At 41.3% G+C, this 24,550-nt stretch overlaps 1 protein-coding gene across 2 annotated transcripts in view; it reads left to right on the top strand.

Moving 5' to 3' along the window:
- The first annotated feature begins 3,127 nt into the window (after window positions 1-3,127).
- Window positions 3,128-24,550, top strand: part of dgkb (diacylglycerol kinase, beta) — an 82,477-nt gene continuing 61,054 nt past the window's right edge. For both annotated transcript variants that reach the window (XM_088998708.1, XM_088998706.1), the window contains exons 1-8: window positions 3,128-4,625; window positions 5,837-5,984; window positions 11,831-11,907; window positions 15,958-15,978; window positions 16,134-16,281; window positions 20,192-20,329; window positions 22,139-22,188; window positions 24,215-24,289. In XM_088998708.1, coding sequence (XP_088854834.1) covers window positions 5,915-5,984; window positions 11,831-11,907; window positions 15,958-15,978; window positions 16,134-16,281; window positions 20,192-20,329; window positions 22,139-22,188; window positions 24,215-24,289 — 579 coding nt within the window. In that variant the 5' untranslated portion in view covers window positions 3,128-4,625; window positions 5,837-5,914. The remainder of the gene's footprint in view (window positions 4,626-5,836; window positions 5,985-11,830; window positions 11,908-15,957; window positions 15,979-16,133; window positions 16,282-20,191; window positions 20,330-22,138; window positions 22,189-24,214; window positions 24,290-24,550) is intronic.

Genomic DNA, 24,550 nt, shown 5'->3' with positions numbered 1-24,550 from the left:
TAATGAAATGTTGGGTTTTGAAAGTTAGGGTTTCAAGACAGGACAAGGGTTTGAAAATTGGGCTTTGAAACTAGATTAGTATTCTCCAAAATCATTTTGTTTTAAACGTAGGATTTGAAGCCTTTATTCCTTTCTTTTTATTGCAGTGTCAGAATCAGAATCAGAATCAAAAAAACTTTATTCGTCCCACAATGGGGGAATTTGCAGTCCACAGCAGCAATTTGAAAGGGGATGGGGTGGGGGTGGGGGGTTGAAAGCAAAAAAAGCAGATGCTACAAGCAGCTGTGAATTATCACGGATCTGATATTATCTTATTCATCATGCATGAGCACCTGAACAGATGGCACAGTGGGTCTGTATTTTCATGAAGGCATGTGTACCTGAATATGCTTTCATAACATAATAAACACGGGCATGTCTTCTTTATCCTCAACAAAGAACTAATATGATCAAATACTACTGAGACACCACAGCTGTGAAACTCTTCTCTGTTTCTGTCTGCATAACTGGTTTGTACTGCTCCCCCAGTGGCTAAGTCATGCATTGTATTCTTTTCCTTCAAATTCACAACAACATGTGAAAAAGTGAAGCGCTATGAATCAGTGTATCCAGAAAGAATTGACAACGCTTCACCTTTGGATAACATGCCATTACTATTTAAAAAAAATACCAACAAAGCACTTTCAAGGTGCCCTGTATAGATCTTGACATTAAACCCTCAGCGGCAATCGACTAGTCATTCTATCGATCGATTCAAACCCAATTTTCTGTTAAATAATCACAAGTAATAAAATGAGATCATGGCAGACATATTGATGGCACTTGGTTGGGAGCGCCGTAAAATGGACGCCCGAGGCCTGCCGCTTCACCCTTGACAAAATGTCACCACAATCAATAACATCCGTCGTTGCTCATTAGATCAGGTTAGAAAAGAAAAGGAACAGAAAACACAAGAAAAAAAAGCTTAAAGTGACACTTTTTTGTGTGTTTTCTCTGTTGCTTGTATTGAACGTACTGCCTGATTTAAGTTTTGTTGAAGATTTGTTTACCGTATGTAACCTATTCATGTTTATCATTTTATATTTGATGTATTTTTATTTGTAATTAAATCAATTAATGTAATTACTGTAATTAAATTAATTAATGTAAATAATGTAATTACTGTAATTAAATTAATTATTAAGAGTGGATTGTTTTAAATTTTATTTCATATATATATTTTAGTTTTCAAATTTTTTACTTTACACTACTAAGACAATGTTTACATTTTAAATTTTGATGTATTGTTTCATCTAATTTTTTGTGCGCTGTGATGACATTACTTGGACAATTATTTCATTTCAACTACTTTAATTTTCACCACTTTGCTTATTTTTCGTTTCATTCGATTGTACCAATGCCTTGTGAACATTGTATGACTTCACTCATGTTACCGGGCAGAATGTTTGGTGTTCGTAATGAAGTGTAGCATTTGATAGAGGCATATTAACTTATATGCATTGGCATCATCAGCCATGCTTCTGCTTGTGAGGAGACTGCTCCGGCATGGCCTCAGGAAAGAAAACCTCGCCGTGGGTAAACTTTTTGGAGCTTACATAATGAAGCCCATACAGACAGGCAAACGGCGCAGCTATTTTTAGCCTCACAAGTGGAGTACAAATAAAGTGAACGCATTATGTTTCCAGAGGTTCCATGGAGATCCAGTTACACCTCCGGCCTTACAATATAAACACTACTTCCAAAGCTTGTTCGTCTACTTGGAGAAAAAAACAACAATGAAGCAGCATTGTGAATCAACTGCAGCGGGTTGATGTGCACTTAAAGGTTGCCATGGCGACTACTTGCTTTCCAGCGAATCAGATGAGGGTGCATTAAATGAGCCGTTCCCATTTGACTATGTGGTGTAGTGGTCTCTGCAGTCCTTGGGCGGAGCCGGAAATTTTTCACTAGGGTATCCAGAGTGAAACAACAACTCGCTAAGACTATAAAATGACACGTTTATATTACCCTATTTTCCGGTGTATTAAGACGCATCAGACTGTAAGGCGCACCTCCAATAAATGGTGTATTTCAAACGTTTTTCCATATATAATTCGCACTGGACTATAAGACGCCCCTCCAATGAATGAAAAAGTTTTTTCCAAATATAATCTATAAATATAAAAAGTTTCCAAATATAAGCCACACCACATTATAAGGAGCTACACCTGGGAGAATGCACTACTTGTTCTACAGGGGGGAAATGGAGTCGGTGGCTGCTGACAGTAGTTGAGACACCTTTTGCGGCTCAATATGGCTTCACATATAAAGCACTCCTGCGTATAAGGCGCAGGGTCATCATTTGAAAAAAATCAGGGTTCATACATGCGCCTTATACTTCGGAAAATACGGTAAATGCCCAAAAAATATTGCAAATTACCATTGACATACAAATAGTATCTATTGTTGTTTTTGTTTTGTTTTGTTTTTTTTTTTTTGGGGGGGGGGCAGATATTTAGATATAAATGGTGGCGCAACACCTCGAGACAGATTATGGAACTATATTCAGAAACGTGTTCTTTATCCTGTACAAAAAATATCTATAGATTATTTTTTTGTTAACGTAGTAGTAGAAGTCTATTTGTCTTTGTTCAAACAGTAACATTTTTAAGAACCCCCCACTAAAAAGTGGATTTACAATATACAGTATATGTTATATTATGTTTTTGTAAAATATTGACGTGTACTTGTGGCGGTTTTAGGTGGTAGATTAAGTCAGATAAATCCCCATTGAAGGACTAGGTACCATATACACTTTCCATTAGCGTAGGTTCCATTCAAGTAGTGTGTTAGAATACATGATCCAATCCAGTTTTCTGTAGGAACACATTGTGATCAAAAACCGGGTACCACTATGCAGTTGGATTTATTGAGGTGCTAGATTAAAATCACACCTGAGTGTGGATCATCGACTGGCTACTCCTTGGAGATGTTTCCCCAACGGATGGCGCGCTATGCACTGTCGCATTGAATGCTGCGTTCATGCTAACAGGAGAGAGAAACAGATGGGAGGGGGCGGGATAAGTGAATAAGTCTCTCGCTGTCTCTCTCTCTTTCTCTCTCTTACATGTCCTTGACTGGGGGAAAACAAACAGCAGCACTGGATCCTCTTTCTCTGCATCTAATTCAGAAATACATCTGCATCCAATGGAGCACCTCGGAGATCGACCCTGGGATTGCCACCTCATATCATTTCTTTCAAAAATACTTTTGTTCACCGGAGTTTTATTCCTCCTTCTTCACACGCAACATTTCCAATCTGAAATATACACACTTGCCTGAGAACTCTCTGGATCATTTGCAGACTAGACGACTTGGTCTTTCTCTGGATCTCCACTGCCTGTATCTTCATACTCGACATTGAATTCAGACAGACTTGACTCTTGCTCATTGGATCATCCCGTGAAACCTTCACCAGATCTCCATCCCTTCCTCTTCACACACAACTTCCTGTTCGGCTTTAGAATCATGTCTCGGCTCCAAGTTGATGCTGCTGGATCATCTCCGTCTCTCAACCATGCTCAAGATCTATAAGTCGAAATCCAAACCAGATTGTCAGTATCCATTGGACCATCCAATGGATCCTTAACTGGATTGGCCTCAGACCATCCACCTGACCAATGACTGAAACATTCTAATCAAGCACGGAACCTCACTGGATCATTAATTAGACCAACACTGCATTTGCCATAGTCAAAATTTCACGACAATGGACACAGTCCTCAGCTTCAACAGCACCCTTTGAAAAATCTATTGGAATCTTCCACTAGATCACCTCTGAGGATGCTCCAATTCTTTTTCACACTGGACTTCTAATTAAAAATTAAATAGCCATGGCATCTGATTCATCCTCTCGTCAATCATAGCTGTGTCTTCACCACACGTGACATTGATTTGTCGTGTCAATAAACACTGGTGCCTCAACACTCAGTGGATCCCAACAAGATCATCTGCTGGATCATTCAATGGATCCTCCACTGGATCAGTAGTGCCTTTTCCACGCTTGAAACCAAATCACAACATAGACGCTTGAGTCCCAGCATCCACTGAATGCTCCACTGGCTCAAACGCTGCATAGTTGAATGGATCATGGACTGGATTACTGACTGGATCACTTCTTTGAATGAGGGAAAAACAACTCAGAGATGTTAGTCGAGGTACTACTGGACCCCCCCACCTGGTATGATCCACATGTGATGTTTAATTCAAAATACGCTGGATCCCGTCCTTGTATTCTGCACCGGATCAACCACTGGATCCACAACTGGATGACTGCAACCTCTCACCAGCATCCACTGGATCACTATTGCAGCTTCTAATTCAAAACAAAATCTAGACTGTTCAATTGGATCCCCGACTGAATCGACACCGCCTTTTCTTCTCCACAATCAACATCTAATTACAATAGAAAGACTCTAGTCTCATCACCTACTGGATCCCCCATTGGATCACTGCCGCCTCCTCTTCTCCACACTCTAAATGACAAGCGCAATCACACCGCCTCGTCTTTAGACTCTATCTGGGGCGACCAGTGCATCTTTTGGACTCATCTGTGAATGTGATCTGCTCCCTTGACTCTGTAGCAGGTGAGCGTTGTCATGTTGACCTCATCTTATCGTCTTATTGAAGTATGAGTGTTGCAATGTGCATGAACGTGTGTATGTTTTTTTATTTCTTTATTTTCCCTGTGTGTGGGAAGGCACCCTCTGTCTCCTGATGGAGACGACGCACTGAAGCGTGAGCACACACGTGAGGATGCCGCTTATGAAGCATGCCTCGGAATGATAAGACAGTCTAAGATATTGGGAAAACACAATGCATGCGTATGTATGTTTGTGTGTGATATTTTAATAATTGTTTTCATGCATATGTGGCAACTACTTGCAGTCATTTAAGCTGCGCACAACTGAGACATTCACGTAACGATGTGGAGATGAGGTTAGTTGTTTGTCCCGAATGGGTTGCACATCATTTGGGCTCACAACAACTGCAGCAAGTGATTCGATGCGAGCAGTGTAAACGGTGGTCTCATTAAGATACTCGGGGGCTGCTAGCGCCATCATCATAGCAACAGCTCAGTCTGATGATGCCAGCGGACACAGCCCAGAATGCTAAAAATAATAATAATAATAATAATGACGCTTGCACTTGTTGCATTAAGCTCGGATGCTACACCAAAAGTCACATATCTCTAATATTCAACTCTGCTAGCTGGGTCCTCCATTAAATTAAATTAACTTGCTCAGTAGCATCTCATGAAAAAAGTTAGAACAATAGTCTACACCCCCCTGCCTTTCCCCTTCCCCATACCAGCTTCACTGGTCAACACAAATTCAGGTGGTTATGTCGATTACAGCCAAACACACAATAGTTTCACAGAGTAATGCATGAAATAAAACAGTCAGCCATTTTGGTTTGAAAAACCCATTTGGGGCAAATTATGGCGTCTGACTTTGATAAAATAGATACATCAATGCCACTTACACCAATTTGATGGTGTAGCAGGAAATTGGGTGGCTCCTTTGTTGCTTTGAATCTCACAAGAAAAAAAAAACAATGCACTTGGAAAAAAATCCCATTTTCACTCATTGACAGGAAATGGTTTTGATGTCTGTAATATAACAGATGAGAAGTCTCTTGTTTTGATTTAAAGTTTCCATATCATGTACATTTAATGTAGATTTCTTGTACTGTGACCAATAAGTGGGCCACACTAAATGTTTAACTTTTTTTTTAATGTGACATATTTTTGTAACAATATTCTTCTCCTCTTACCTTCTTGCCTTCGTCTAAACAGCCCACATTAAAACCACTACAGTAATTGGTTTGGAGTAAGTTTGTCAAAAATGCTGCTCTGTGAGGCCTGAGGACCACGATGAGCGGTCAGGAAGCTTGGGTCACACTGACCCCCGCAGAATTTGCCCTCTTGCAAGAATATACCCAGTGTGAGTATCAAGTCTATTGTTCTTAACAATTTTCTATCATTCTGTGTAGTGATACCTCAGTTTATGAACCCCTTGGCTTACGAACTTTTCGGTTTATGAATGTTAAATTTATGAAAATTTTACCTTGGCATACAAACTATTTTTCGGGATACACACGGAGCTGCCACAATGAGTGATGTGTCATTCGCGAACAAGCCCGTTCTCCCAAGAAAATAGCAGCCGGCTTGTTTTGGTCCTCTATTCCCCGCCCCCAGTCGTCGGTTAAAGCCACGTGATTGGTCAAGAACGCAGCAGTGAGGGGACGCGGTTTAAACATTAAAGAGACAGGCAGACGACAGAGTGACAAAATGGTTAGAAAACAGTGTTAGAAAACTTGTTGTGACTTGTTTCAACTGTTGGTTCAAAGGCAGGGTGTAGACTGCAAGGTTAACATTCCCATCAAGCAGGCTCCACAAATAACCCGCACAAGCCATCTGTACACTTGATGCAAAAAGCTATCAACCCAGGAAAACAGAACACAATTCATGAGGAACAAGGTAAAATTATCGCAGAGAAAGCACCTACAAGGGATCATTCCTCAAGATGGTGTAAGAAGAAGGCTACGTTCCTCATCAAGTGTTTAATGCTGATGAAACCGGCCACTCCATTCCATCAACGACCATATTTAATGATAATACCATAGCACATTTATCCATCCATCCATCCATCCATCCATCTATCTATCTTCTGCCGCTTATCCGGGGTCGGGTCGCGGGAGCAGCAGCTTCAGTAGGGAAGCCCAGACTTCCTTCTCCCCAGCCACTTCTTCTAGGTCGTCCTGGCGGATCCCGAGGCGTTCCCAGGCCAGCTGGTAGACATAGTCTCTCCAGTGTGTCCTGGGTCGTCCCCAGCGTCTCCTGCCAGTGGGGCATGCTCGGAACACCTCACCAGGGAGGCGTCCTGGGGGCATCCTAATCAGATGCCCGAGCCACCTCATCTGGCTCCTCTCTATGTGGAGGAGAAGCGGCTCGACTTTGAGCTCCTCCCGGATGACCGAGCTTCTCACCTTATCTCTAAGGGAGAGCCCGGACACCCGACGGAGAAAGCTCATTTCGTCCACTTGCATCCGGCATCTCGTTCTTTCGGACACAACCCATAGCTCGTGACCATATCTGAGGGTTGGGATGTAGATCGACTGGTAGATTGATTTTTGGCTCAGGTCCTTCTTCACCACGATAGATCGGTACAAAGTCCGCATCATAGCAGACTTCGCACCGATCCCCTTGTCGACCTTCGCTCCCTCACACCCTCATTCGTGAACAAGACTCCCAGATACTTAAACTCCTCCACTTGAGGCAAAATCTCCTCCCCGACCCGGAGAGGGCACTCCACCCTTTTCTGACTGAGAAACATTGTCTCAGATTTGGAGGTGCTGATTCTCATCCCAGCCGCTTCACATTCGGCTGCGAAACGCTCGAGAGAGAATTGGAGAGCTCCACTTGAAGGCCCCAACAGTACCACATCATCTGCAAAAAGCAGAGATGCAGAGGTAGCACATTTATTCTAACATAAAATAAGGTATATTTTGTGAAGTTTTAAGGCTTAGAAAATTAGAAAGTAGAAAATTATGTTTTATGGGGAACTGGGAACTGATTATTCTCATTTTAATGGTTTCCTATGGGAAATTAATTTTTGGGATACACACTTTTCGCCTTACACACTGTTTCTGGGAAACAATTGAGTTCGTAAGCCAAGGTATCACTGTATATTTATGAGTGCAATTAATTGACATTTGTACGATTAAAAAAAACTATTTGCTTGCCCTTTCTTCATGCTTCCCATTAGCTCAAATTATTATAGAGGGGTTATCTGTTGCGTTCAAATACATCTTTATAGAAAATTTAGAAAATATACATGAAAAATACATTCGCTAATTTAAAAGAATGTTTCAATTTAAAAAAACTCACTCTTTTGGCCAACACTGCTTTCAAAGCATATTTCCTGACGCTGGCAATTTTTGACTATTTTAACCAATCTTTCAGGATGGATTTAATATTGTGTGTGACAAGACTAAAAAATTATTTTTCTTCTTTCATCAGAGAAAAAAAATCCAATCCTTTTTCCATTTTTAGTCGACCATTAGTTAGCTTTATCGAAACACACTAAAAAGCAGAGAAAACAAGCTTGTTGTGAAAAGCAGAGCACAAACTAGCTATCTAGTCCTAGATATTTAGTCCAAGCTAGCTAGACCAAGCTAGCTAGCTAAACCAAGCTAGCTAGCTAGACCAAACTAGCTAGCTAGAACAAGTTAGCTAGCTACACCAAGCTAGCCAGCAGATGAGTCCAACATCAGCCATAAGGTCTTGACTCCGATTGATAGATAGAAAAATTGTTTGCTGCTGACGTAGCATAGAATAAAACCAACATTTTAATAAGCAATACGACATCTGTTTGGCTCTCACTGTCGTTATGTCACAGGAGCGTTTTCTGCACAATGGCCGAGCCAATTGCAACAATCAATTTGACACACCCAAGAACAGCTGGCACATTACGTTTTAGTAAGTGAGTCAGTCTATTGTAACAGGAGTCATGAAAAAAAAACCCTCATGCACATATTCCCAAATTAATACCAAAACTGACTTTTTGATATCGCCGAGCTCCATTTGACGTCACACATAAGCACATTTTGTAAGATTTCTTTTTCCCCAGGAAACGCTTCTGTTTGCATTTAAACATCAATTTATAACAGCTATAAACGACGACAAGTGTAGCACAATTCAACTTCAACGCCGCTCCTGTTATGTATTCCCTTTTTCCAATTTCCTCTTGTAATGACATGCGTCGCGTTGCTGATGATTTTGGCATCGAAATGGAGACGTTGAAGCGTTTAATGCGGGCGCCGCCAGTGATCCATCATGCCGCTCTCACCACGCCGTCGTGCCCGCAGTTTACGATCCCCTCCAAAATGTTGACGTGCGGCAAGACATCGTGTGGAAAATATGAGGGAGAGCCTGGCAGGGTGCCTCTCGCTGCCCATGTGTCCTTCCAAACAAACTTTACTCATATTGTCAATGCTTTTCAGTGGGCAAAGTGTTCCAAACAATCGACCGGGAACCTTTTTGACGAAGAGAGCCATAGAAGTAAAATATTTAGAAATGTTTTTCAGTGAGATCCACGCACACGCACGCACGCACACTGTGATGTCATGAGAGGCTGGCTCTCAGCGGGGCAAGACAAGGAGTGCAATGGGCGACAGGTTTGAATGCAAACAAAGATTTTCATCAAGGGTTTCAGGGAGAATTCACAAGCAAAAAAGGCAAGAATAGCATCCCTTCCAATTCTTAAATCATAATAAAGTCTCTTCTGAGGTGAAACTGAAGACAGAGTTCTTTTCCATGTGTTTCTAGGCCTCACCCCTCTTGATGTCCTTCCTAGGTAGCCTAGCCACCGTTAGCAAGGTTCCAAATTCGGTGTTCCGTGCTATGGTCCCAGCTGGCGACGAGTTCCATGCAGCAATCAGTTTCTCTGCCTTGCGTGCCAATCAAGCCGTGATGAGTGGGGTTTGGATTGCTGCCCTCTACCAGATGGGGCCAAAACTGGAGCCATTTTAGGGGAATATATTACCACTCCAGGACCCATCCTCTCGTGACATCACACATCCCCCCGTGAGACCGATGTCCTCGGCGGGGAGAAGGATGCGAAACCGGCAAGGAAGGCCTCCCTTCGGTAGAGGGCATCCGCATTGCCTTGGCGCTTGCCGGCCCTGTGGACCGCAGAAAAGTTAAAGGCCTGCAGACTTAAAAACCACCTGGTTACTCTGCTGTTGGTGTCCCTGTTTCTGGCCATCCATTGTAGAGGAGCATGATCAGAGACCACCGTGAAACGTCTTCCCAGGAGATAGAAGCGCAATGACTCCAAAGCCCATGTAATGGCAAGACACTACTTTTCCACTGTGGAATAGTTCTTTTCTCTGGGTAACAGATTTCTGCTGCGGTAAAGGATGGGATGTTCCTCTCCTCCATGTACTTGTAAGAGTACGGCCCCCAGACCAACTTCAGATGCATCAGCTTGAACAATGAAGTCCTTGCTGAAGTCTGGTGCCACCACGATCGGACTATATTTCCCCTCCAGGACCCAGCCTCTCGTGACATCACAACAAACACACACACACACACACACACACACACACACACACACACACACACACACACACACACACACACGCACACACACACACACACACACACACACACACACACACACACACACACACACACACTCATACACACGAGCGCACACAAACACGCATGCACGCGCAGCCACTTTTGAACAACATGTCAGAATGTATTATTTTAAATAACTTTGTGATAGTACTCACTTTTCACATGATTGGAAACAATCCAGCCAAACAATCGGAAGGAAAGTCAACTTGCCGTGTCCATATGCAAAGTTACTGCTAGCTATCCTGCACACGGCTCATTAGCTTCCACACTTTCTGCTGCATCTCGCAGAAGTATATTGATGCTAACGTTAGCATGGGGCTTGTCAAAGTGCCACTGACATTTGACTGTTTTAGCGATGGTATTTTTTTCATTGGATTCAACCTGAAGTGTACGATACTCGTCACCTTTTTCACTAGTTGGGCTTATTTAAAAAGGGGCATTTACCTGTTTCGACATCGACTACCATCCAATCAAAATTGCTCGTTGAACATAAATGGCCACCGTAGGTCAGTATCATCCAATCAAAATTGCACTTTCCGCCAAACAGGAAGTGAACAGCAAAAAAGCGAGAATATGTATCTTTGTATTAAGTTCATCCTGTCTACTTGATATCTAATTTAATATGTATCTTGCTTTATCTGCGAGTCCGATGCAATCATCAAAACAGTCATATATGGCTCGCGAGCCATAGGTTCCCGACCCAGACAGTTTTACTAATATACATTAGATACACGAGCCAACCTATTAGCGATTCAGCACGAAAAAAAACAAAAGCACATTTTCGAGGGGTAGTCAAAGCAAAGCCATGAAAACAAAAGTAGCTAACTAAGAAGTTCTTCAATCAGGAATTATTCACACCACAGGTCCCTATTTTATTTTCGAGTGTCATCTTATGACAAACATGCATGCCATATTTTGCGTTGAACACACCCAAGGTTGCCTCTGTAAGGTGTTAATATATTTTTGTAACTTTTAGGGCAGCATGTGTATCAAATGATCACCTTTCATGCACCCTGTCACCTGCTAGCATGAAAAGCTGTCCACTGTCATAACCGCTGGCCCTGAAAAATCAGATTTAGTTCAATAACACTAAAGCAAGTTGGCATAGCCAACAGATTTGTATCCTTTGACTTCATCAGCGGCAGTAGGTTGTCAAATATTTTGTGCTTGTCAAGTGTGCACATTCATAACGCGCGCTAATGCTTCCCAACAATGACTTTATGTGCCGAAAGTGGTTGCGGCGCTGCGTTACAATCATTTTAATAAGATTTGCAGAATGCGACACGTGAACACACAGACACATACACACACACACACACACACACACACACACACACACACACACACACACACACACACACACACACACACACACACACACACACACACACACACACACACACACATACGCACATACGCGCACACCCACGCGCACACACACATACTCTCTCACACAAAAAGTCCTCCATTATGGATCGTGTTGCCATGGCATTCAGAAATCATGACAAGCGTATCACAATGAACATTTTACATGGGTTGTTGATTTCAGCCTGTACACACGCACAGACACACGCACACACACAGACACACACACACACACGCACACACTGAATTGGATTTGTGCATCTTTGATCTGTTTCCCAGACTCGACCAAGAAGCTGACAGACGTGCTTCAGGAGTTTCATGCCGATGGCGTGCTGGCCAGATACAATCCAGAGGAGGTTTGTGCGATTCATCATTCAGCAATCCAACATACATTTTTATGCATGTTCTGTAACATACGTAGTCTCAATGTCGGGTATTATTTATTTAAAATATAACCTATTTAAAATTGAAAAAAGCCATTTAACTACAATCAATTCCGAATTTATTTGGGAATTGAAAATATGATGTAGATCGCCATTCCCGAATTTGTCAGGGTTTTGGTTTTCCTTGCGGTATGTGATAAAGTGCTCGTCAGATCTCTGGCAATGTTTTTCCCCTTTCACGAGGGGGCAGAATTTGCCTTTTACCCATGTTCGCACTGTGTTCCAGCTTTAGCTATTGTTAAAGCGCTATATAAACCAATATGTATTGTATTGCATTGTATTTTGTACAGCCGCCCCCATTTCAAGCTCAGATAACTCCAGACCCATATTATTTAGGAATTAACTATTTTTTTGGATTTTTGCACGTATGGCAATGAATGAGTAACAATACACATTCAATGACATGAGATTTGCTGACATAACGTGTGACGACCCTTTGAAGCTTTTCCATAGCAGTCTTGCCACTGTGTCTCAATGCATGTGTTCTGGTTCGTTTTGTTTTTGTTGTTCACCAAAAAAGAGAAAAATCCCAAATAAAATATCAAAATTCCAGCTTTTATTTCATGGTATTTTCATCGACTTACTCAACCTTCACTTCTACTTACATACATATTGATTTCCAGTAAAGTCTCGTTATATCGATATTCTCGGGAGTCAGAAAAAATATCGATATAACCGGACTATCGATATATCCGATCCTGCGCCGAACTGCATTAAAAGGGGGCAATAAATGGGGGATATTTGATATGGCATGTAATTTTCTCCTTCAGTTCATGGATTGCGTATCTAGCATGCTTTTGTACTATAGTGAAGTGAAAAATAAACTTATGCATTAAATAAAAACGTCATTTATTATTTTAATAACGCACTCTTGCAATCGTGACTCTGAGTAGCACTCGACATTGTTGTACCCACGAGAGAAACCACGAACGCCAGCATGTACATACTGTATGAAAAACAGTGATTATTGCAAGCAATAAAGATATCTGAATATAACACAATCAGAATCAGAATCATCTTTATTGCCAAGTATGTAGAACACACAAGGAATTTGTTTCCGGTAGAACACGCTGCACTAGTATCGTCGTCAAAAAACTGCTAAGTGGCACTATACAGTTCCATTTTGGCTACTGTTGAAGAGTTCAAAGAGTTAATGGCTTGGGGAAAGAAGCTGTTTAAAACCATGTCTGGAAAACAAAAACTGCAACGTTTACATTACTTAGGTTGATAAAGTATTCTGCGGCACGTTAAACTCTTTCGCAATGGAGGATTTGCTTCTTGTTGGATTCTCCTCGACAGCCACTATTGCCTTGTACTTTGTTCCGAGGTCACAATTCTCACGTTTCCCCATGGTTGAAATTGATGTTGAACAATTGTATACTGTATAAGAAGACTACAGTATGTTTCAGATGCTATTGCAGCTCTGCTACACTGTGCAAGACACGAAAGCTGGTCACGTGACCAACGGTGTGACCGATACAGATATCGCTAATGGTGGTACTGTATTGAAACCGATTCACCTTTAACTGCTTTTGTATCGATATAAGCAGAGCAAAATGGCTGGTGGGAGATGAAAAGGGCACCGTAGTAACCGGATTATCGTAATAACCCGGTATCGTACTAAATGGAACTAATTACACATAAAAGACTAGAAATTTGCCGGGAAATGAAAATAGTATTGTCATATGCAGTACTATCAATATAACCGATATCGATATAACGAGACTTTACTGTATATCGCGCTTTAACAACAGCTGAAGCTGTCACAAAGCTCTAACATAAAAAAAGGGGAAATCCTACTCACTCGTGGAAGGGAAAAAACATTGCCAGAGGTCTGACCAGGGCTTTATCGGCACAACCGCGAGAAAATCCGAAACCCAAACAAATTCGGGAATGGTGGTCCACGCAACACTTTAATTTTTGAATAAATTCGGGAATGGCGGCGAATGAGTTAATAATCCAGCCATTTCTTTCGGGGTGTTAGCTTAATGATAACAGACAACGCAAAACTGTCACGGTTTGCGAAGTGGTGATGGCGGGTGCGGATCCCAAAAAACAGGCAGGAGGGAGCAGGAGGTTGTTTGACAAATTGTATTAAAATAAAGTCAGCAGGAACAAAATGTAAAACATCAAAATGATCTGAATGGAAAAAATACAAAGTAGCAAAAGAAAACCAAGTGTAAAAGTCCGCCAAGGTTAAACAAACACGTACACGATGCATGCAGCAAACAAGCAGCAAACAAACAATGAATCGGCACCGGATGATCGTGCCCGGTGTCCTTTTAAGTGTCATTGATTATAACGACCAGCACCTGCGAGGCTGCCGGCAGGGCTGACGTCGCTACCCGCTGGTCGCCAATCTGATCGGGACGACCAGCACCTGTGCAGGTGCAGGCGGGGCCGACAGCGCCCCCCGTTGCTCGCCAACCAGATCATGACAGTACCCCCCCCTTCAAGGGGCTGCTTCCAGAAGTCCCAACAGTCTCCCAAAAGGTCCACTCGCCAGGGAACGGTCGGTGGAGAGGGCAACCGCTGCCTCTCCAGCATACGACGGGCGGCGGCCTGATGGGAACGGGACTCGGCCTGGGGTGGACGAAGACGCGGCACCGATCGTCGTGGGCGTGAGTGCGATCCCTCTCGCACGTTCACGCGACGGCGCATGGCTCTGCGTGGACGTCGAACTGCCAGGCAAAGAATGGCACCCCGTACGGCCGTATGGGAACAGGTCTCGGCCGGACGCCGACGTGGGCGTGCACTGCCCGGCTCCGGGGGAACGAGACCAGTCCAGAGCCGCTCCGGGATCCAGCGGTGAGTGGGGTCTCGGACTGACGTTGACGCGGACGTTGCACGGCTCGTCGTGGATGAGACTCAATTCGTCATGCACGACGACAGCGTGGCTGGACGTGGGCGTGCAATGCCAGTCACCCAGTGTCACCCTGGACGGCCACCTGGAAGGAGGTCTCGGCCGGACGTTTACGTGTACGTTGCGGCTCGTCGAGTGACGCAATTCAAACGCGACGATGCTTGCGCTAACGTGGACGTAGCATTGCCAGGCACAGGGTGGAAATGAGACGGGTCCGATGTACCTGCGGGATCCGATGGTTGGCCGATTCATTCTGTCACGGTTTTGCAAGGTGGTGATGGCGGGTTCGGATCCCAAAAAGCAGGCAGGAGGGAGCAGGAGGTTGTTTGACAAATTGTATTAAAATAAAGTCAGCAGGAACAAAATGTAAAACATCAAAATGATCTGAATGGAAAAAATACAAAGTAGCAAAAGAAGACCAAAAGTAAAAGTCCGCCAAGGTTAAACAAACACGTACACAATGCATGCAGCAAACAAGCAGCAAACAAACAATGAATCGGCACCGGATGATCGTGCCCGGTGTCCTTTTAAGTGTCATTGATTATAACGACCAGCACCTGCGAGGCTGCCGGCAGGGCTGACGTCGCTACCCGCTGGTCGCCAATCTGATCGGGACGACCAGCACCTGTGCAGGTGCAGGCGGGGCCGACAGCGCCCCCCGTTGGTCGCCAACCAGATCATGACAAAAACACATTCACTGCCAATGAGAGACACCAGAACTATTTTTTACTGGGCTAACAGTAAATAACTTAACTCATTTGCAGCTATTGATAACTTAAAATAAAATTAAATCCCCTAAATATTATTTTTTGCAATCTATTTTTTGTCCCCATTTTCATCCATTTCTGGGGGTGGCCATTTTGTCACTATATAATAACTGCATCGAGCCTGTGACCCATTGATTTGTTTTGGGTAATTGTCGTAGTGTAATGAAGCTTCCCAGAATCAATTTGCATGCATATTTTTTTAATAGCCAGACAAAATGGTTTTGTACACTTCAGAATTCATTCTGTCGCCACCATCATGACTTACTTTTGAAAGCTACTGTTGATCATAAACCACAATCCAATTTTCATCTGTATCCTATCTATCTTTGACAGAAACAGGAAATCCTGAGTCAAGTGAGTGTTACTTTCTTCTTTTTTTCATTGACAATTGCTTTACTGACATCAAACACCGCAGGCTGCAGAAATGGGAATTGATCACGTTTCAAAGACAGTCATTTTTCATCATGTGGTGCTTGTGTGGGTGTGTGCGTGTGTGTCTGTCAATCCAGGATATTGACTTTGAGGGCTTCAAAGTGTTCATGCAAACCTTCCTGGAGAGTGAGCTGCCGCAAGAGTTCTGCCAGCATCTCTTTATGTCCTTCAGCAACAAGGACCACGCCAGGCCGTCCTCATCGTCCGACAAGCCCAAAGTCTCCGGTAAGAGTTTACAGGACTGTGAAATAGGATTTGTAAAATAGTAAAAAATATCATCAGCGATGTGAATGACTGTGTGAAAGTATTTAGAAACTAGCCTGTCTCTGTTAGAATTTTAAATGAGTTTCATGAATTGAAATATGTGACAGATAAATATGCTACAAAAATCAGGAAACGGGCTAAGTATTTTTTCTACAATACCATATACGAACATATAATCAGTTTTGTTCCTCTTATATATATTCTATTGGCTTAGTAATTATCCACCAAGCTTTCATTTGAAAAGTTTTGGTGTGAATAGGTTGACCAATTAGTCCGCTTTTTAGCACCTTATTACTTAAAGGACAAACGACGTCTGCGGACAAGTTGTGTCCATAATTCGTAAAATGGCTTCAAATGACTTCTACTGAGCGTATTTTACAAAGATTCTACCGCGTAGCTATATTTTATGTTTTTAGACTCGCGCTGAATATTCAGGAAGTCTTGTTTTTGAGTTGGTGACGAGTCCGTACGTGATGTCACTAAAGGACCGCCCTTTACCGTAAAAAAAGACGCATTGTAGCGGTCCTTCCATCACGTCAATGTATTTTGCTGTAGTTGTTGGGTCTGGGGACCTCATGTTGCACCCAAAAGCCGCCAGAAGAGGACGTCCAAGCGCCATATAAGGAATTTATCAGCCTGTGGAAACGGAGGTGGCCACAGGAGGGCGCCATTTTGTGCCTCTTTTTTTGGGTGAGAGATTTTCTCCCAATGTTTCCTCAAAATGGCACAAATAAATTCTTTAATCGATTGCAAACGTATGCTTTCCCCTTCAGAACTATTTGAATCATATTCATCACTGGATGTGTAACAAGAAAGCATATTCTCCGAATCTGAAGCCATTGTTTTGATTCACTAGCAATGCAAGACTGGGGGCGGGACTTTCTGAAAATGCCCAATTCGCAGCTCAATCTTTTGCAGATTTTGGACACTTTAAGTCATTTTATTGGTGTTTTGAATTTGACTAAAATATACTGCGTGTTTTGGGTATTTTAGATTCTATAAAACGGTTTCTGGTGTCAGTTAAAAGACAAAAAAGTGACGTCGGTTATCCTTTAACTCAGCACTGAACTAATGAAGTAAATAGAAGAAAGTAAATACAATAATAATCAAATGATCTTTCAACAATTGTTTATGTTTTTATGCATATTTATTCGTCGAGTAAGGTGTGTAAATGTTCAATTACTTCGATTTTTCATATACGTTATTAGCTGCGTTTCTCTGTATGGCCACTAGATGGTGGCATTACACTGTCTTTGAGTTTTATTTCTTGACAAGAAAGTCGAAGCAGATATGTACGTAGACATTTCAGTGTTTTTTTCGCAGGTTGAACTGTTTTTTTTAAATAATGGGAAAAAATTATATGATAAAAATGTGGTTATTCTGTCTTCCAAATGTTCACCTATTGCGTGTGATGCTCATACCTGTCAACCTGAGTTGGCAATCTTACAATTAATGGCGTCTGCCCTTACAAAATGGTGACTAATCTGACGTTTTATATCGCGCACGTAAAATGAAACAAACATCAGTCTTGTTTTTAAATAATATGAATTTATTGGTATTTGGCCTGATTCAATCAAAGAATAAACAATATCTTAGCTGCATATTGAATTCAAAAAATTAAGAATGACTTTTGTTGTAATTATGTCGCGCTTTTGGCCATTTCAATCATCACTTTTGATGGTTCCACTTCATGGCACTTCGTTCGCAATTCAGTTTGACCTGAAAGTACTTCGTGAGTGTGTTGACTCCTATTGATTTCCTCTACTCCGTGTTTATTTTTCTGACGTGAAAATGGACCTTCACTGTCTGAAAATCTATCTTCGCATGTACCTTTCACGGTTTATCAATCACGCAAGACAGAATCACAGTTCACAGGTACGTACGCTTGAAAAAAATGATAATTTGGTAAATGAAATTAAATGATCAATTGATAAAGTTAATTTACCGATACGTCTGTGTAAGCTCTCAGTTGTACATGAGTGGTCCATCGATGAAAAGGTTTCTTCAGCCGTCATCTTTGAAGGGGTCGGACGTTTCGCGTCTTATCCAATAAACTTCGTCAGCAAACTAAAGTCTTACTGGTAGTTTAGGCCTTATATATATATATACAGTAAAGTCTCGTTATAGCGATATCGGTTATATCGATTATTACGATACTATTTCTATGAACGCATGGAGAAAATTACATGCGCGCAGGGTCGGATATATGGATAGTCCCGGTTATATTGATATTTTTTCGGACTCCCGAGAATATCGATATAACGAGACTATACTGTATATCCCTACTGTCCAGGCATGGCGGTGCCGGACAATGCTATGATAGGTACCTGCTCTCATTTACCGATGCAATCTTCGAGTCAGGAATCATTTCTTTTGGCAACAAATTGGCAGAACAACATTTCCGCTTGCGTCATATAATTCGATGAGTATGGTTTTGCTTAGAGGCAAAAAGTGTTTGATAGGCTTTTAGGTTTTCATGCTAATTGCAATGCGAGACTATCGCAATCAAACGGCGACAAACCAATTTGGTGCATTGCCTCGTTGCCGTAACGCTGACAAAATCAAAAAGAGAAAAAAAATGTAATGGATGGAAAACGTACAGATTTTGAATGTACATTGTGCACATTTAAAGGACAACCAACACCATTTTTTTGTTTCCTAACTGACATCAGAAAAACGTTTTATAGCATCTGAAATACCCAAAAGACGCAGGCTGATATTTTTAGTGAAATGCAAAACACCAATAAAAATGAGTTAGTGTCCCAAAACTACTTCAAAAGGACCTCGGAGATGCCAGTTTCAGAAGGTCACACCCCCTTGTTCGTGTTGGGGGTCCAACTGGACTTGTAAAGAATATCGTAGAGAAGCTGTAAAAAAATAGCAGAATAAAAAAATTACGACTTAGTGTCCAAAAACGACTTCAAAATGAAACTGAAATGGCCAATTTCAAAAAGTCCCGCCCCCTTGTTCGTGGTGTCACTCCAAGACGTCTTGCCTTGCTCTAGAATCAAAACAATGGCTTCAGATTCGGAGAAGGTGCTTTCTTGTTACTCATCCAGTTATGAATATGATTCTCATAGTTCTGAAGAGGAAAGCATAAATGTTAGCAATCGATTAAAGAAGTCCTTCCATATCATTTTGAGGCGTGTGGACTCCAATGTACCTCCTTGAAAATGCACAAGATGGCGCACAAGCTCCGTTGGAAATAGGCTGATTTGTCAGCTGGGAATTTGTGTCAACTAGTATCAAATAGTAGTCTTGGTGCAACACACAACGATTCACCATCGCGTTATTTATGTTTTCCTTCTATTTTCGCCATTAACGCGGATCAACACAAAGTTTTCAGACCAAACAAAGTACCCAAAATGCATTGTGTGTCGCTTTCTCGGTCAGGGGCGTTCCTTTAGTGACGTCACGTCAGGAATCGTCATCAACTCAAACAAGACTTCCTGAATATTCAGCGCGAGTCTTAAAACGTAAAATATAGCTATATGTGGTGGAATCTTTGTAAAATACGCTCAGGAGAAGTCATTTGAAGTGATTTTAGAAATTATGGACACAACTTGTCCAGAGACGTCGGTTGTCCTTTAAAAGCAGTTCTAATTTGTCCAAATTACGCGGAAACCGTACAACTTGACTGGTATGGATGCTGCTTATTCGCCGGAATCAACAAGGGTGCATTGCATTCGTCGTTCAGATAGGATACCGAGAGAATAACTTTGCCTCCTTAATATTCTTTTTTAAATCCATAGCTTTGCCATTGATGGATGCCACACCGTTGCTCTTTGATTGATATCAGGCTTCCCCACCAACATGAGAGACTTTCCGATTGCAGGTTTGATTTTTTTGTCATCCCCCTCCTTCACCGCAGGACTCAAGCTGATCAAAAGCAACTCAACCCCACTGAGGACAAACGCTCTACCCGGGCCGCCGAGCACGGTGCAGCTGAAAGATATCGTGTGCTACTTGTCGCTGCTGGAAGGAGGACGGCCAGAGGACAAGCTGGAGTGTGAGTGCTGACATTTTACAGATGTGCATGCCGAATCGCACAAGTGCGTTGAATCAAACAGATTTGGACGATGATGAAACTGGGCGTGCGTCACAAAAATCTCAACTCATTGGTCTGTTGAAGGAGGCAGAGTGAGCTGCGGCCCGCAATTAAATTTTGAAATTAATGTAAAAAGTGGCGGGAAGGCTTTCCTTTGAAGTCTTCTCGCTCAGAACCTACTGATTCAATTGAGAAGATTGGTGAATGTTTTCGAAACGTGACCTTTAAATATGACCTTGAAATTCACCTTGTGGATCAGATGATTTTCATAATACGTTTTCATGAAATAGTATCTCTCACACTAATGCATAAAAACATTTCTGAAATATTGTGTTTAGCAGCAATAAGAAGTCAAAGTATTAATTAGGACCTTGAGATATTGCAGTTTTTAAAGCTTGAATGTAGCCTTACACATGATCCCAAGAACAATTTGGCCGATGTTTTTATTAAATTTGGCAGATATATATGTGAAAACATTTAAATAATATTCGTGTCACACTATGTAAATATCTATATACTGTATTTTACAATGTTTATCAAGAAACAATTCCGGCTAGAAATGTATTATTTGTGTAATTTAACCATGTATTTGCCCCCCTCTTGCGGTCTTTTATGGAACTGTAGCTCTTAAAAGTCGCATTCATGAGATTTATTCAATATATTACTTGACGAAAAGAAGTCTTTTCGGTTATTTTTATTGACCGTTTCATATTGAAAATAATAATGGTTTTCAAAATGGACTTATTTTTACTATGCTGAGATGTTGCTTTTTTCTAATGCAAACAAATACTGAAATGAATCCAAGATAATCAATCACTCATACGTAGTTCTTATTTCTGCGTTTCACGAGATGTCTGCTTGAAAATAGGATTACGATCAGAATAGTTATGGAACATTGAAATTTGGATCCCACAAAATGGGTCACACCTGATCTCAACTCCCCTGATTTTGCATTTAGATGTTGGCCAAGAACCGCTTTCACTGTTTTTAAACATTGCTTTTTTAAAACAAGTTTCAGAATACATATTTGTAATCGCCCCCTGGAATCATCCTGAAATGATCCACTCAAAATGGTGGCTTCTTGTTTCTTGAAATTTAATGCACGTGTGTGGATTTTGATACAACAATCAGAATCAGAATCGTCTTTATTGCCAATTATGTAGAACACACAAGGAATTTGTTTCCGGTTGAACACGCTGCACTAGTAGATACAAACCAACGATTATGTTTTGTCATGCCATGTTTTTTATAATTTCGGCTAACTGAAAAAGGCAGAGTTAATACCCACCAAAAATATATATTTTGACAATAACCCTACTAAAACAAAATTTAATAGTCTACCATCTCAAAATGGAGGCTTGGATTGAGCCTTTTTCATCACTAAATATTAACATATTTTTCAAAACTGAATTTTTACAAAAGGGGCTGACATTTTGGTTTCATGGTCCAATTGATGTGTTTTTCCATTTGCAAAAAAAAATCACAGTTGTGTTCATTATTACATTTCCCTGTTCATTTTCCCCCTTACAATCAATTTCTTGTATAATTGTTGACATTCAACCTCTGTTCCCAGTGTGGGGAAAAAAAAACATTACCGTGTCTCCTTTTAATGAAGACTTTCATGTGTGTCAGTAGTTATCTTATGCAATTCCCTCAGAATAGGAAAGCAGTCTACCTACTTTGTCGTCATCCTTTGACGAGTCAACCGCGGCACACAATTTTCATGACATCTTTTTGTACTCCCCCTAACCGCACCCTCTTTCTTCACAGTTATGTTTCGTCTCTATGACACAGACGGAAACGGCTCTTTGGACAGCTCGGTAAATATTGATTTTAATTGTTGATGTTTATTTTGATTATGTCACTCTTGAACTGATATTAGCATGCTTATGTAGAGTACAATCAAGTGAGCTTGCGCTTGTCTAAACTGTGATTAAATTACGTCCATCTTGAGCCATTCTTGAGCTCATTTTCTGAATCTAGTTGTCTAAAATATCTGTTTGGGATAACTTGTGCTCTTCTACTGTTGTACTATATAACACATACTCGGGAATAATTATATGCCAATACGACGATATGAATGGTGCTTGATCAACCAAAAATCAAATGAAATTCTTTCACCACTATTCCATTTGACAGACACCATACCCACACAGCTATTTTGGTGTAATGACTACCGAATTAAACAAATATTGCCTAAATAAAGACAAACTACAATTACTAAAGTTAAAATAGTATTTGTCTATTTGTATGTCCACGAAACACGTTTGTCTTGGATTGGATGTACCTTTATTCGTCTCGTAGTGGAGTAATTTACATGTCACTGCAGCAAAGTTATGAAAGGAAGAGGAAAGGAAAGAAAGAAGTAGAAAAACAAAATACAGGAGCTGCTGGAAAGGCAGCCACTCCCGCGGCACCATCTTGAAGTAAAAAAACAACTAAATAACAAATTCTTATCTCTGATCGAGACATCACATCACTCAAATGGCCTCATTAACTTATTCGCTGCTATTCCCGAATTCATTTGGGAATTGAAAAGTGTGACGTGGAGCGCCATTCCCGAGTTTGTTCGGGTTTTTTTTTTTTCTTGCAGTGGGTGCTGATAAAGTATTGGTCAGACCTCTGGCAATGTTTTCCCTTCCACGAGGGGGCAGCATTTACCTTTTGTCCATGTTAGCGATTTGCTACAGTTTTAGCTGTTGTTAAAGCACTATATAAATCAATATGTATGTATTGCATTGTAGTTTTTACATTCACCCGCATTTCAAGCTCAGATAACTCCAGACCCATATCACTTAGGACTTTTTTATTATGAAAGAAGAGAGTCTAAGGTTTCTTACGCTGCACTGAATGTTTATGTAGTCCTAAAACTCAATATTCTGAGGGTCTTGCAATTTGAGTGAAAATGACAACAACCCTGGCACTGGAGTGGACACATTTTGCACATATCTGGCAGTGAATGAGTTAAAGTGAAATTTTGGCAAGGCTGTTCGGAAATTGTGCAGTTAATAGTTGAAAGGTCAATCGTGACAAGCTGTCGCTTTAAAAAGCCTTCCGTATAAGTGCCATAGATGTTGAAGAGCAATTTTATATTTTACTTTATTTTACTTTTTGCTCTTGAACAACAGCTTCTCATAAATTCATCCAAGCTAGTAAATTTCCCAATTCCTTGCTTCACATTTGTGAATGAGTGAAATTGGTCGACCGAGGGTTGCAATTTTGTATGACAACATTCTTGTAGGAGTGGAATTGGGAAGCTTGAAGAGACAACGTTGTAGATCCTGTCATTAGTGTCCCATTATTAGCATCCTATTATTAGCTTTGGAGCCCATTATTATCTGGGAGGAGGGGTGGCTACCGCCCAAAAAAAGCGCGCGCACACACACACACACACACACACACACACACACACACACACACACACACACACACAGACACACACACGCACACACACACACACACACACACACACACACACACACACACACACACACACACACAGATCTCAATGAAATTTTCCTCTGTTAACCTCCATTCTTTGAAACGTCTCTCTAATTAAAATGGAACTCGCCGTATTATGAAACATCATCACAAGAGACCTGGTGTTGAACTTGGTAACAGTGTCAGCTGTTAAAAAAAAGAGAAATAAAAACCCAACAACAATAAACACTGTAATTAAGTCACCGAGCTTTTCACATCGCCCCCACTGACATATCCAACCTGTTATTAGCTATCCGTCCTTTTACAACAGCAGCTTGCTTCCAAGGCAAGCTAAGTACTGTCTTTGAATATACTGTACCACCATACCATCTAAAAATGTGCGTGCGCGCATGTGTATATGTGCAGGAACTGGAGCACATCATTTCGCAGATGATGCACGTGGCCGAGTACCTGGAATGGGACGTGACAGAGCTCAAACCCGTAAGAGGCCAAACTGAGCTAAAATGTTCCTTTATTTATGAACTTGTGTTTTTTTTTCTCACTCCTGTATGCATTTCTCATCAGCTGCTTTCACATCCAGTTTTATCCACAAATATGCAGTCAAAATTGAGCTGTTAAAAATCAAAACCTTCCAATTTAACCCTTTCACGCACCCAGTAAGCTGATAAAACATGATAAGCTGCCCACTTGATTAACCGCTGTGTGCTTAAATAATCAACCAACTGTTGGAATACAGCAGAA

The sequence above is a fragment of the Hippocampus bargibanti genome, linkage group LG06, assembly GCF_051943395.1.
Source record: "Hippocampus bargibanti isolate YZ-2025 linkage group LG06, ASM5194339v1, whole genome shotgun sequence".
Taxonomy (NCBI): Eukaryota; Metazoa; Chordata; class Actinopteri; order Syngnathiformes; family Syngnathidae; genus Hippocampus; species Hippocampus bargibanti.
Note: the sequence above shows the minus strand (reverse complement) of the source record. Positions and strands in the feature narration are given on the sequence as shown.